Raw genomic sequence first — 14229 nt, forward strand, 5'->3', positions numbered from 1 at the left:
GCGTGTGAACTGGATAATTGGTGCAAAGTAATAGTGCATGCACACCTAGGGCTAAATCTATGTTGTGACATTTGCACTTCCTACAGAGCCACCCGTTCTCTCATACAGGCAGGTGCATGGCTTTGGGGCTAGGTTACTCGCCATAGGGTCATGTCACATAAGCAATTCAATCATAGTGATTAAATGATGGGATTTAGACACCGCATATAACGAAGGCCAGAAGGTAATCTAAGTGCTTGTTGCACCTAATATATTTCGTAATCGCACAACGTGGATATCCGCAGAGGGAGGTTATAGTGACTAGGGAAGAACAGACATTGGCGTAAATACTTCAGCTTGGACAAAACCAGTTCAACCGAGACTACACATTGAAATGATAGGCGGTGTGCCCCCTCCTCTAGTGTTTGCCATAGTCTCTGTTTTCCCTAGATACACCTCTGCATAAATTGCAAGGGGGGGGGGGGGGTTGTTTGGTTAGGTATCGATAGAGGGGAAGGTTCATGTGAGAATAGGCTTAGCGATGTTATCTGTAATAAATTACCGATATTCCCATTGCCCAATAGTACACGATCAGTAGTTATACCTGCAGTTTTCCGGGTCAACCAAATGATCACAGCACCGTTTTTACTTGTATGCTTTTGGCTGGCCTCCTGCTTTAGACCAGTACTGAATGCAAAAGAACCTAAAATAACTAAAATTTCTATTGCGTAGAGGAAACCTGACATGAAAATAAACGAAGATAAACAATTGTATCTATAGTCCTAATTCTATATGAGATTTTACTAAAAATCCCATACTCTTAATTTGTTAAAAAGCAAAAGTTTTTAATAATTTTTTTGTTATGTCTGGATCAGATCTGAAAGTAGAGATTGAGTCATTTATAACCCAGAATATTTAACCCTTACAGTGAGGGAAAAAACACAGCGAAGATCTTTGTAGGATTGGGACTGTACATGCATGTTTATCTCATATCCTGTGATTTCAGGCACCTTTTTAACTAATTGCAGGCACCTTCCTACCTTGGTAAAATTTTCTTTTAGAATTCTAATTGCAAGTTGTACCTATTAAAATTGACATTTACTTTAAATCTTTAACAAGCAGTTGACTAACCAGAGTCGGTAATATCATATGAACTTAATTGCTTTTCTCATGCCATTGTGTGTTACTGGAAAATCGGCTACATAACTCAGATTGTCAAAACAATTAATCCAATAAGCTAATCTAAACGTGAAATATCCCTCAATCCGATTTGCTGTGTTGGCTGATAACATGAATGCTTATCGCCCATGTGCTGTGTGTTCCATGTTTTACCGCAGAACCAATGACTTGCATACAATAAGCTCATCACGTATCCAGACAAGTCCGGAGGCATAAGATTTGGCCTGATTGCACTTGAGAATGACAGATCTTCACATTTACACAGGAAAAAAAGCACCCTGAATATTAAAAATACTAATTTCTTAATTTGTGTGTAGATTTCAAAGCTCTTGATTGCCCAAGGCTATACTATTCTGTAATCTGTTTAGCGGTAAAGACCTAAAGATGAATGGGATACAGAATAGCATCGTCTTGTATGGAAAGCTATTCCTAAAATACAAGTTGCTCTTATATGAGGGACAATGTTGTATTGAATGTATCCAAGTTAAGCAAGGCATATGGAAATTGAAAATTGTACTCCAATTTAAAGCATACTACTACCAACATTATATAGGAGCAACTCCTATTTAAGGACATAGTTTTCCTACATTTGCTGTCCATGCTTATCATGATCTCTTACTCTCCATCAGCTACACCAGATAAGGAGGTTGGGTTTTTGCCCACGTTTGGCCCTTGTTATCTGAACCTCTACGGGAGCCCGAGAGAATTCACTGGCTTTCCTGACCCCTACGATGATCTCAACTTCGGGAAGGTACTATGAAAATTTTTGAATGCCTTTATGTAGCGCGGACACTTTCTCCAAAGTGCTTTGCAGAGGTCATTGAGCAATTGGTGTACCTCAGAGGGTGTGCTCCAATAATGTTGTGGTTCGAATTCAGGATCCTGCATTCAGAAAGTTGAATTATGCCGAACAGTGCACTTTAGCACTGAAGCTAGTGGACAAGGTTATGGGAAGGTCACTCACGCCGCACATCACACGACTCCGATGCTTCCAGCTTGGAGGGAGGCGGCATCGGAAGCGAAACATAGACTACAAACCTGACCTCGTCCACTAGCTAATGTGCTGAAGTGAAGTAAAGCCCTTAATTCATTTTTCCAAATTAGAACTCCAACATCTCTAGCTAGCCTCTCTACCATAGTGTAGGTGCCAGGTTGGCAACTTGGATAATGGTCTGAAGGAGACTAAAAATGGGGAGAGCATTCAAATTCCATGCGCAGTATCTTGCCTGGAACTAGAGCAGTGCAAGGCTTAGGTGTATTGAGTGCATCCTGCAGTGGAGTCCATTCATTATTAGCACAGGGGCATTTCGTAGCACAGGGTGAAGCCAAAAAACAGCTCACACTGCTCCTGCTCAAACTCTGAGCCCGTGCCAATTACTATTGCATCTTCAAGTTGTAGCAACTTGGGGTTGACACACGTAATTCGGGCAGCAGACATGCTGAAATCTGCTGCTTCGCCTACAGTGTTGCTCAAGAAGTCTTTTGAGGACTTACTTTAGCTTTCCAAGGGAAAGATGATTTAAAGGGGAACTGAAGAGGTATATGGAGGCTGCCATGTTTATTTCCTTTTAAGCAATACCAGTTGCCTGGCAGCCCTGCTGATCCTCTGCCTCTAATACTATTAGCCATAGCCCCTGAACAAGCATGCAGCAGATCAGGTGTTTCAGACTTTAAAGTCAGATCTGACAAGACTAGCTGCATGCTTGTTTCTGGTGTTATTCAGATACTACTGCATAGAAATAGTTCAGCAGAGCTGCCAGGCAACTGGTATTGATTGATAGGAAATAAATATGGCAGCCTCCATATACCTCTTACTTCAGTTCCCCTGTAAGGGCTTCGGAGGCAAGCTTTGCTAGTTAGTGATACTACTCTTTCATTGAAATTACTCCACTTTCATTGAAAATTGCGACAAACTTGTATAGTTATAGAACTATTGGAAATACAGGCTATCAACCTCTGGATACAGTCTCGCCTTTCAAAAAGCCACATAGGAAAGACACATGTATAAGGGAGCACAGGTCTATACACACATAAATATTTGTCGACCAATATGTATCAAAAAGGACATGAACAATGTATATTGCTATTCCAGAAGACTTCAGCGTTATCAAAAACTATCTTTTATTTCAATTCACACTCAGCTATGAATTTTGAAAACTGACTGAAGCTTTTTGTAAGCCTGGAATCTCTGTTGTTGAAGTACAGACTACTTGGGAATTTCCTTCCTTGCTGCATGAGTAATAAGCTGCACAGAGCAGGTGCCATTGTCACCCCGTATTCCACACCTGGCTTAATCCAGTGGCAGACTGTGATACAGGGGTGTCCATGTTTGTGGTCTGTTAGGAACTTTGTACAATAACATGCACATGTTTTATATAACCTATATATAAGCTAGCTGATATGTGGGTTGCCATTACTCCCTGCAATGCTTAGAGCTGAGCTGGAAGGATTGCCTTTTTCAAAGACTGGGAACTAGCTGGGTATTCACACCATTGTATGGAGAGGTTGCAGAGAGAGCATGCAGCCAGTGCTTCTTTTCCTGCAAGATACCATCATTATTGTAATATTCTTTGTAGCCCATCTAACAGGTGGTGCCTACTGAACGAAACAGAAAGTTGTCTTCAAGACATACTTTGAAATCACACAGCCGTTCTCTTTTTGACTATTTGAAATTGATTTGCACAGGGAGAAGGTGTGGCTTACAGAGGAAGACTCCTTGTGGAACTGCTAACAAAGCTGGATGGGACACCTGGTAAGAAGATAGAGGAGATTCCCAGTGATGACATTCTCGTTGTAGAGGTAATACTGACAATCACCTTAACTAACTGATCTTGTTGCATTATAGGTGTGCTAATGTTATGGGAAATATGCAATGGTAAAATGAATTGGTGGGGGGGGGAGGGGGGGGGGGGTGTTGGTCTGAATTTCTGACACTGTCATTGGCATGGCTTGAGATCATGGGGCCCCATAGCAAAATTTCCATGGGGCTCTCAGATGTAGGCACTTAGCAATGCCACCTTCCCTACCCTATGGATAATGGGTATTTGGGCAATTTACATTCTCATGCAATCAACACTGAACATAGTTCTTGGGCACTGAGACTAAGTCAGAGGGTGAAAAAGCACAAGTTAATGGTGAATACATGAAGTACCCACTGGGCCCCCTCTGCTCCAGGGCCCCAGCAGCTGCTACTTCCACTATGGCTATTGCTACACCTCTGCACTGTGTTGACTGATGTGGTCCTGAAACTGAGGCTCTCTGCCAGAGGCGTTGAGACTTGAGGGCTCTGCATGGTTTATTATCTGTTCTTAGCACTGCTGGATGGAGAGCTCTGATGCAGATCTTGGCATCTGTTTGAGACCCGCTCCCAGGTCAGGAGTCAGTCCAGAGTCCTCCCTCCTACCACGAAAGGAACCACTGTGGCCTTCACTTTCCACATCTTCCTAGTTTTCTTTTTTTCTTTTCAGGCTCTGTTCCTTATCCACCTTCTCAAACTCCTCTCTCTGGAATCTGCTTTCACTTGGTGCTGCTATATCTATTACCACTGCTGTCTTCTGGTACTTCTCTTCTACCATAATGTCCTGTTGACTGGCCTGTACCTCTCTGTCCATCTGGATCTAGAAGCTCCACAAGATTGTGTTTGTATGTACTGTATGAATGTGTCTGTTTGCTTTTTAACCTCCCTAGCTTTCTGATTATATGCGGCGCACGGCCACGGGAGGGTTTTTTTGGGTAATTTTTTTTTTAACATGTAGCTAGCCTAGTGCTAGCTACCTGCTTCCCCCCTCCCTTCGCTATCCCACCCACCCCTCCGATCGCCGCCGGCGCAAATACCCAACAGGAACTCCCGTTCTGATTGGGATTTCCTGTATGGGCTTCCCCCGTCGCCATGTCGACGATCGGACTGACGTCATCAACGCGAAAAATTATGCAAATCGGCCCACCAGGGCCTGAGCAATCCAGTGCGGCGGTACTGGACGGGCTGAGCTCGTCCAGAACGCCCAGCTGGTTTTTAAAAGACCACTGGCATGAAAAATGAACTTTTTTTTTTAAACACATACAAATTAGTATACTTCAACAATAGGAGCTATAAATTACGTTTTCTCCTATGTTGCTGTTGCTTACAGTAGATAATAAATATCTGACACGTTTTGGACTAGTCCATATCCTCAAGGGGAATTTTCAGTATTTCCGTTCTTTACAGAAGCACTCTAAATGGGTTTTATACAAAGATGCTGGACATCCTATTTGCACTCAATTTCTGGCAATCATTAAGTTCTTGTCTCTTTTGGGGTGAAAAATCTGTAATTCATTTTTTTCCTCCAACTTGGCATATTTCTAGAAATACACTTATCCTTTGACTTTGTATATTATGCACATTGCACCAGGAGGAGTTTATCTATCTAAAATTCCACCAATTTGACATTTTTCCCATTGACTTCCATTCCATAAGAACAAGACCACAAATTTCATTCTCCTGATATACTGAAAATCCATTATATAGTCAGCACGACTCAGAGCGACTCAACCCCTTCAGGCTCTGTGAAGAATGGAGATATTTTTTAAGCCAGGGGTGTCAAACTCATGTAAGGGGCCAAAATCTAAAACCTAGTCCAAGTTACGGGCCAGATTGTTAAGATTTACCATGTATTGAAGAGTCTCAGGGCTGGAACCCACTGGAGTGATTTCTTTGAGTAGTGTTCACACGAAGTTCATTTTTGCCCTTTTTTTCAAGTGCAGGCAATTTTCAAAATCTCCCTCAAAGCGCTTGTGCAATGATTCCCTATGAGCGAGTTCACAGCTGAGCAGTTCGTTTCCGATCTGCTCAGAAAAGCGCTGCCTGTGCCATTTTTGAGGTGATTTCGCCTCAATGGAAGGTATAGGAAAAACACAAACCGCTCGCAAAATCACTTTGTGCAGTGTTTGCGTTTTTAAGACTAAATGCGTTGTATTTCTTTGCCGCATCAGTTCACTTCCTGACTTGCGTCAGGGAGTTGTAAAAACGTAATCGCTCTGAAAAAGCGCTTATTAAAAGCGCTTTACAAACAACGCAGCGCCCACCCAAGCGCCGGGAGGAGAAAAATCGCCTACAAATTTGAAAATCGATGGCGTCATTGATTTTTAGATGTGAAGAGGCCTTAGGGAGCGCTTTAAATCGCGCTTTTCCTAAGCACTCTGCCAATGTAAATGTAACAAATTCCACAGTAGTGATTACGATTAGCAAAATTGCAATCACAGAACATGCAGCATTTTGGGAGAGTTTGCGCTTCAATGTAAAGTATTGAAACGCTGGCAAATCGCTCATGAATCGATACACATAGAGATTAGTGTGCAATTTTTAAGTTACTGCAAACCGTAAACAAATTGATACATTGCAAGGACCAATCTGAATTAAAATTGCTACACAATCGCTGGCCAAAAAGCTTACACTTTTTAAAATCGTTCCCAAAAGCACCAGAAAACGCTCATGAAATCACTTACATAACGCTCATTAAAAACTGGCGATTTGTAGTAGGTTCCAGGCCTTAAACTATGTGGCATAACTAAAGGGAACATTGGAGGGGGGGGGGGGGGGGGGGAGTTACTAGCCACACAAGGGTGTTTGGATCCCAAATGGGGGCCCCCATGGCCATTTTGCTGAGGGGTCCCATGGGTTGTTGCTGCATCCCACCACAAACTTACAATGTGTCATCCAGAAACACTGTCAGTTGTGTGCTGTCCTTTTACTGCTTACAGAGATGCACTTTTGAAACTCTGAAGCTCCTCATTCGGCCCACAGACCTTGTTTGACACATGATTTTAAGCCTAACGTCTAATAAATTAATAATCCTAAAAATTGTGTCCAACACAATTCTATGTGAAGTCCATTGTAGCTTATATGATTGATGGAAATAACTTTATTAAAGATGCCCACTAGAGGGTTAAAAAGAAAAGAAAAAAAAAAAAAAAAAAGTTTAGATGATTAAAGCCTTAATATGAACCAATGTCTTCACTCCTCCTTCACATACAGAAATACCAGCGTCGGAGGAAGTTCAGCTTGTGCGCAGTCTTCCATTCTGCCACGATGTTGCAAGATATCGGTGAAGCCATCCAGTTTGAAGTCAGTATTGGGAATTACGGGAATAAGTTTGATAGCACCTGCAAACCCCTGGCGTCAACAACGCAGTACAGCCGTGCAGTGTTTGATGGTAACATATTGTCATTTTTGTTGTCTCTTGCTTAAATGTATAGCTTTTAGTTTGATGTGTTTTTTTTTAATCTTTTTTTTAAGTAAGCTATTGAGAGACTTAAGATGATCAGAAGGTTATGCTATAGTTTTATTTTAAAGGTTATTCCCGGTGCCAAATATTACTATAGCACAGCCTTCCTCCTGCTCCTCCCTCTACAAATAAGTTTACAAGCTTAATTTTAAAGAGAACCCGAGGTGGCATTTCATTATGTTAGTGGGGTACAGAGGCTGGTTGTGCACACTAACACCAGCCTCTGTTGCCCCATCGTGTGCCTCAAAGACCCCCCCCTGCGCGCCGCTATACCCCCCGCAGTGCTGGCGACACGCAGCGTGTCGCCAGCACAATGTTTACCCTAGCGCTGTCTGTCAGCGCCGCTCCCCCGCCTCCTCCGCATCGCCGCTACCCGCCCGCGTCCCTTCCCTCCCGCTGATAGGAGGGAATGGACGCGGGCGGGGTAGCGTCGATGCGGGGGAGCGGCTCTGACAGACAGCGCAAGGGTAAACTTTGTGCTGGCGACACGCTGCGTGTCACCAGCACTGCGGGGGCTATAGCGGCGCGCAGGGGGGGTCTTTGAGGCACACGATGGGGCAACAGAGGCTGGTGTTAGTGTGCACAACCAGCCTCTGTGCCCCACTAACGTAATGAAATGCCACCTCAAGTTCTTTTTAAGGAAACTGTCAGTGGTCACTTGACCACGGCTGCTTTCCCCAATGATGGGGTGGCATTCCTTGGAAGTTTCAAACGGCCTCACCATTGAATCTCTCCCTTCCTTCCTCTGCTAGCCTCACCACCCCCTTCCACTGACTTCTGGAGGAGCAGCTCAGCAAAGTCCCCTCCTGCGTCCTGAATGGGAATAGTGGTGCGCAGTGGCTTCCTCCTCAGCTTGTATAGAGGGTTTACAAGGCGTGGTGGGGTTTGTGTAACTGCCACTGTGTTCCATAAAGTTCTATTTTGGGATTTGTTTTCTTATGTTAAGCAGTTATGTAGATTGAGGTGGAGCCTATTAAAGCGGACCTGAACTCGGAACTTCCTCTCTGCTCTAAAATATAAGCAACAGCATAACAGCCTTTAAAGAAAATCATTTGTTACAGCTGATACAAATCCTGCAATACATCTGCAGTGTCTTTCTGCTTTCATGGAAGCAGACAAAGGGATAACTGCATTTACAAATTAGTTGCTCTGCTGAGGCAGCTGGCTGTCACAGCTGAAAGATCAAATACAGTAGTGATTAGTCACAAATGAGGGGTAATTAGACGGGCTAAACTCTCTAAATACATACAGGATGAATTTGGCTGTTTTCCTTCTGTTCTGTGCAAGAGTTCAGATCTACTTTAAGTAGTAATTGAGACTGTCCAGGGGCTTTTAAGACAAGTGATTGCTTCTTCACCTAGCCCAGGTACAACCAGGCATCAGATACAAGTGCATAAGATAGCTAACCTCTGTACACTTACAGGTAACCTCTACTATTACCTCCCGTGGTCGGCCACTAAACCTGTAGTAACATTAACCTCTTCCTGGGAAGATATCAGTCATCGCCTGGATGTCATCAACCTTTTGATGGCTATGACAGACCGTCTGGTGAGTGTATTGCCAATGTACCACTTTCTGTATGTCTAATGTGTCAATAATAATAAAAATGTTATAAGATGGGATATGCCAGATAATGCCTAAAAAAGGCAATGCCTTCAAAGAAATAACACTTTTAATAACCAGCAATCTCTCGTGTAGTTCTAACCCCCACACCCATGATCTGATGATGTAATTTTATTATATGGCCTATCATTGTGATATCATTGTCCTCTTTCCTTTTACAGCAATCCAACATCTCATCCCTGAAATCGGCGATATTAGCCAAGGTTCCTGAGGCCCGGCTGGCAGAGATATGGCTTAAATTAATCGACCAGCTGATTGAAGATGTCATGTATGCATCTATTAGCTTTTTTTTGTTTTGTTATTCCTTAAAAAATGCAAGGCTAGCAGGGGCAAACCCGGGATTTTCAAGGGGGGAATTCCTGAATGGTCACCCTTAGCCACGCACAATACAGTATAATAATATGGTAACACATCATGCTGGGTACACATAATGCAATTTCCCAACCGACAACGAGATCGATCAGGAGTAGTATGGATACAGATAATGAGGACCGTCGACATTGGTAATGAACAGGAAAGTGAAGCATCACACAGCAGGGCACAGGGCTGTGCTCATGCCAGATTCTGTTAAAATTCCCCAGAGCTGCTCCATGCTCTGTGCACACGCTGCTGCTCCATGCTCTGTGCACACGCTGCTGCTCCATGCTCTGTGCACACGCTGCTGCTCCATGCTCTGTGCACACGCTGCTGCTCCATGCTCTGTGCACACGCTGCTGCCCCATGCTCTGTGCACATGCTGCTGCCCCATTTCCCCCCCCCCCCCCCCCCCCCACACACACACACACACTTTTGCCTATGGCTAGGTGAGCCCTGATCCTGTACATTGTTTTACATTCTGGTTCTTTCTGATCCGGGTAAATTCTTCCATGAAGGATTTTTTTTTAGGACATTCCATGAAGCAATGTGAATCACATGCTTCAGTGCGGCAACTAATTAGAGGGTGACAAGGCGGCTCCCCTTCTCAAATGTACCCCCCTCCTCATACTTCCTGTCTCACTCACCTGCTCACTTCACCATTTCACTCACCTGCTCTCAGCGTTCCAGCAATGAGATCTGCATCCACCCATCCAGAGTCCTGTATCCTTGGCTACGCGCTGCAGGGTCACAAGAGGTGCCGTTGTAGTCTGAGAGGAAGCAGGACTTCACAGGTAGCTGGTGATCCTATTGCTAATTTGCTGAGTGGGTGCCTGATGCACCACCAGTGCAGCACATACCCGGCATCCTGGGATCAGATGCTGCGGGCCAGCAGGGAGGAGGTGCTGTCTTGGAGGAAGCAGAGGGAGGCAAGTGTAATGCCGGTGCCTGCAATGCACAGCCTGATGTGTCTCTCTCCGGTCTGGCTTTGGGAAGGAGGGGGGGGGGGGGGGCACGTCTTCACAATGTATTGTTTCAGGCAGCAAAAAGTCTAGAACCGGCCCTGTTTCAGATAAACAAACATTTAATGTTTTTTGTTTTTTTTTAAGGACTGTAAAAGCAGGATCACAATGATGGGGAAAAGTCACATCACACATTTCACACACTGGTGCGACTCCTACAGTGGAACTTACAGTACATAGGGACATTTCTTAGGCAGGGCGACCACCCTGGGCGCAGACCAGCAAGTAAAAGGGGGGTGCTGGCATAAGGGCATCACCGCTAGTGAGCTGGTGACTCTCGGTGCAGCGAAATGGAAGAAGAAATTAAATTGCCAGCGCAATCGCCTTTCTTGACTCCTCCTGGGCTGCCTGCCTCAGACGTCAAGTCATCCTCACATCACCACCGTGTTATGACACCTGATGTCCTGTAGCAGTACTGCAGGCTGTCAGTGCGCGGCGCCCATGGAGGAGTCGGCTTTCCGGGCTCTCTTCATCTGTGCGGTTTCCTGGTCCCTGCTTCCACCTGGATGAGCGGCTTGTCACTAGTAAGTAGGCAGATCTACTTGTGACCTGTGGCTGTCCCTAAAGAGTAATGGCCCATACTCACGGGCTACAATTGTCGCCACAACCACGTGGCGCGCGCGTGTTGCGGCGACAGGTCACCCGTGAGTATGAGGCGCAACACGGGCGTGCACTCCGAACCGTTGCTCGTCGCTGCTGTCGCAAGGCGATTGGCGCGGTCAATCGCCTGGCGACAGTTGCCGCGCAACTTCGCCGCAACTGTCGCTAGTCCGCGTGTGTATGCGGACTAGCGACAGCAACCAGCAGGGAATACCCTGAGCTTCCGGCCGGGGGAGGAACATCAGCGTCAGCTTCCGTCGCATCAGTTGCCAGGTCCCTCCGCCGTGTGGATGCGGAGGGACCTGGCGACAAGCTGTCACCTATCTGTCGTGCACACGCTCCCGTGTGCTAGCGACAGCAACAATTTGTAGCCCGTGAGTGTGTGTGTGTGGGGGGGGCGGAAATGTTTCCTTCATAAATGGTCAGTGTCTTTTTATAGCGACACAATGACTCAAAGAAACAGCAAATCTATGAAGAGGCAGTTATTTCTTGTAAAGCAACAGCAGTCTAGTCTATCCAATGTTTAAGTATGGTTCTGATTCCTTGTTGATATTGTAGACTGTGAAACCGAATTGGTTATGGTTTATTTCATGCATGTGTGTATTTTGTATTTTTACTGATTATGTGTTGTCAGTGCATTTTTCTGTTTTGTTTTTGCACCGACCAGGAAACCTTTTCCCTCAATGGAAGGGAGATCTAATGTCACCATGTTGGATATCCAGCTAAACAAGCTCAGACAGACATCCCTCAAGGGGATCGGGGAGGCTGCGGTGAGAATGAGAGGGGAAGCCACTGATGTAAAGGCCACACTTCCAGAGATAGAAGATTGGCTGGAGAAACTTCAGCAGATAGCCGATGAGGTCAGTTTCCTGCTGTATCATTTGATGATCCCTGTAGGAAGTGCCGCCCCTTGCTGCTTGCCCTGTTGGAGGTGCCGCCCCTTGCTGCTTGCCCTGTTGGAGGTGCCGCCCCTTGCTGCTTGCCCTGTTGGAGGTGCCGCCCCTTGCTGCTTGCCCTGTTGGAGGTGCCGCCCCTTGCTGCTTGTCCTGTTGGAGGCGCTGCCCCTTGCCGCGTTCCCTGCCGGAGGCACTGCACTTTGTTTTTGAACAGTTGCTCATGACAATCATTTTGGATGACAAATGTTCACTATTTTTGTTTGGCTGTATGTGTTTTTTCTTCTTGTGTAACTAACATTGAGCATTCCTTGTTTCTTCCAGCCACAAAACAGCATGCCGGATGTGGTGATCTGGATGATTAGAGCAGAGAAGAGGTTGGCGTACGCTCGCATTCCCGCTCACCAAGTCCTCTTCTCCACCACCAGCGAAGAAGCCTGCGGAAAATACTGTGGAAAGACGCAGACAATCTACCTACAGGTACATACTGAGCTGCAGTTAGCAGGATGTTGCACAGCAATGGAGTATAATTATCTAGAGTTAAGCCTGGTACATGCATGCAATTTGGCCAGTTTCACCTCTTCCTTGTAGAATGATACTGTACCTTACTTAAGCTGTTCATAATGTTCAGGATCTGTTAGCCCTCATACAATATGGAGGTGGAAAAATTGTCAGTGGTTGGGCAATCAAAATTGGATGTGTATGCACCTTTAGTTGAAAGCATCCAGGAATGTTTGAAAAACCTCCATACACATTTATGGAGAACTCCTAGCAAATGCTTATGCATTGAGGGGTTCTGGAGATGAAAGATGTAACTACAAACTACTACAAGCCCCCCAATGTTAACCTTTTCCCTTGCCTTCTCTTGGTGACCCAAAACATGGGGGGCTTATCTCACAAGGGTCATAAAACACAAGTGGATGTCATACTCTTTACACCCATAACAAGTGTAGCCACAAAAACAGCTGGTCTAAAGGATGGACCCCTTTATGGGAAGGAGTGAAGTAGTTGTTTGGGCACCGTTACAGAGTTGGCCGCTCCCCTGTAGTCGCGTACCGCTTTAGAATGTGATGCCAACACTTTGGGGTAACACAAGACTTTTGGCCTTTGGAAGTGAATAGTAGAACTGCAGCCTTGCACATGGTGAACATCCTTTGCTTTGGATTGATCAGTTCTAAAAATCTTAGTTTGCGTGCGCTTTGGTAAACCGTTGTAAAATGGATACTAAAATTAGTTTTACCGGTTGATCTGCTCTGAAATTTCTCTGCAGTTGGGTTCAGCTCCCACTTGCTGCAAAAATGTACTCGTTCGGTATATTTATTTTTTGCATCTTAAAGCAGCATAGGGTGCAGATCCTATTGTTTTATTTTTTTTTATTGTGAAATGGGGTCTGCTTCCACTTGTAATAATAAAAAAAAAAAAAAAAAAAAAAAACCCCAAAACATCAGTTTTCTGCTTTCCAGCAAACAGAGTGGATAGGTTGCCCATAGCCACCTATGGTGCTAACGCCACAAAAAGCGGAGCTGACACTGAATTGCCCACTCCACTCTGTGCTGAACTGCTTTGTAAGTGGACCCCGTGCCTAACAAGGTATAACCTGTGGTGTAGGTGTATCTCCTGGATGGAGTCCCTTATCCATAGCATGCATTGGTTTCTGGGCAAGTTGTGATTCTTGCAGCAAAGTCAGGCTGAGTGTCACCATGGTAACAGCTTTCTTTGGAACCCCCTCTAGTACCCGATGGATAAGACTAAAGGAATGAAGATTCCAGTCCAACTGAGGGCCAATTTCTGGCTTGGACTGTCTGCAGTAGAGAAGAAATTTAACAGCTATTCGGAAGGCACTTTCAGTGTGTTCGCCGAGATGGTAAGTGGATGATTTGCCCTTTTATTTACCTTTCTGAGATACTCGGTACTGTTTCCTTACCCAAACAGAACATTGACGTTAAAGGGAATCTGAAGTGAAAATAAACTTGTGAGATAATGATTTGTATGTGTAGTACAGCTAAGAAATATAACATTAGTAGCACTGATATGAGTCTAACGTTGTTTCCAGTACAGGAAGAGTTAAACTTAATTTATCTATGCGAAAGAGGCTCTCTAAGCTCTTCCACCTAACTTGGGTGCGGTTTTGTGGAACACTTAAAGAGAGTCTGAAGTCTCATTAAAATCATGTTTTTCTATGAAAAATCTGTTAAACATGATTGCCCTAACTAAAACGCTGCATCCCCGCAGCTGAAATCTTACTAAATCAAAATGACTTTTGGTCGTGAATTTCAGCTGCAGCTCTGCCTCCATGCGCGTCTATCAGCGCGCATCTCC

General features: G+C 44.9%; 1 protein-coding gene across 1 annotated transcript in view; it reads left to right on the forward strand.

The window, feature by feature from the left end:
• The window catches only part of MYOF (myoferlin), a 225995-nt gene that overhangs the window by 107229 nt on the left and 104537 nt on the right, over positions 1-14229 (forward strand). The window contains 8 exon segments of the mRNA XM_068258907.1: positions 1788-1909; positions 3844-3957; positions 7169-7346; positions 8842-8966; positions 9203-9309; positions 11685-11877; positions 12235-12390; positions 13643-13774. Of these exon segments, the coding sequence (XP_068115008.1) occupies positions 1788-1909; positions 3844-3957; positions 7169-7346; positions 8842-8966; positions 9203-9309; positions 11685-11877; positions 12235-12390; positions 13643-13774 (1127 nt within the window).

This window comes from Hyperolius riggenbachi, chromosome 10 (assembly GCF_040937935.1).
Source record: "Hyperolius riggenbachi isolate aHypRig1 chromosome 10, aHypRig1.pri, whole genome shotgun sequence".
In the NCBI taxonomy this organism is placed as follows: domain Eukaryota; kingdom Metazoa; phylum Chordata; class Amphibia; order Anura; family Hyperoliidae; genus Hyperolius; species Hyperolius riggenbachi.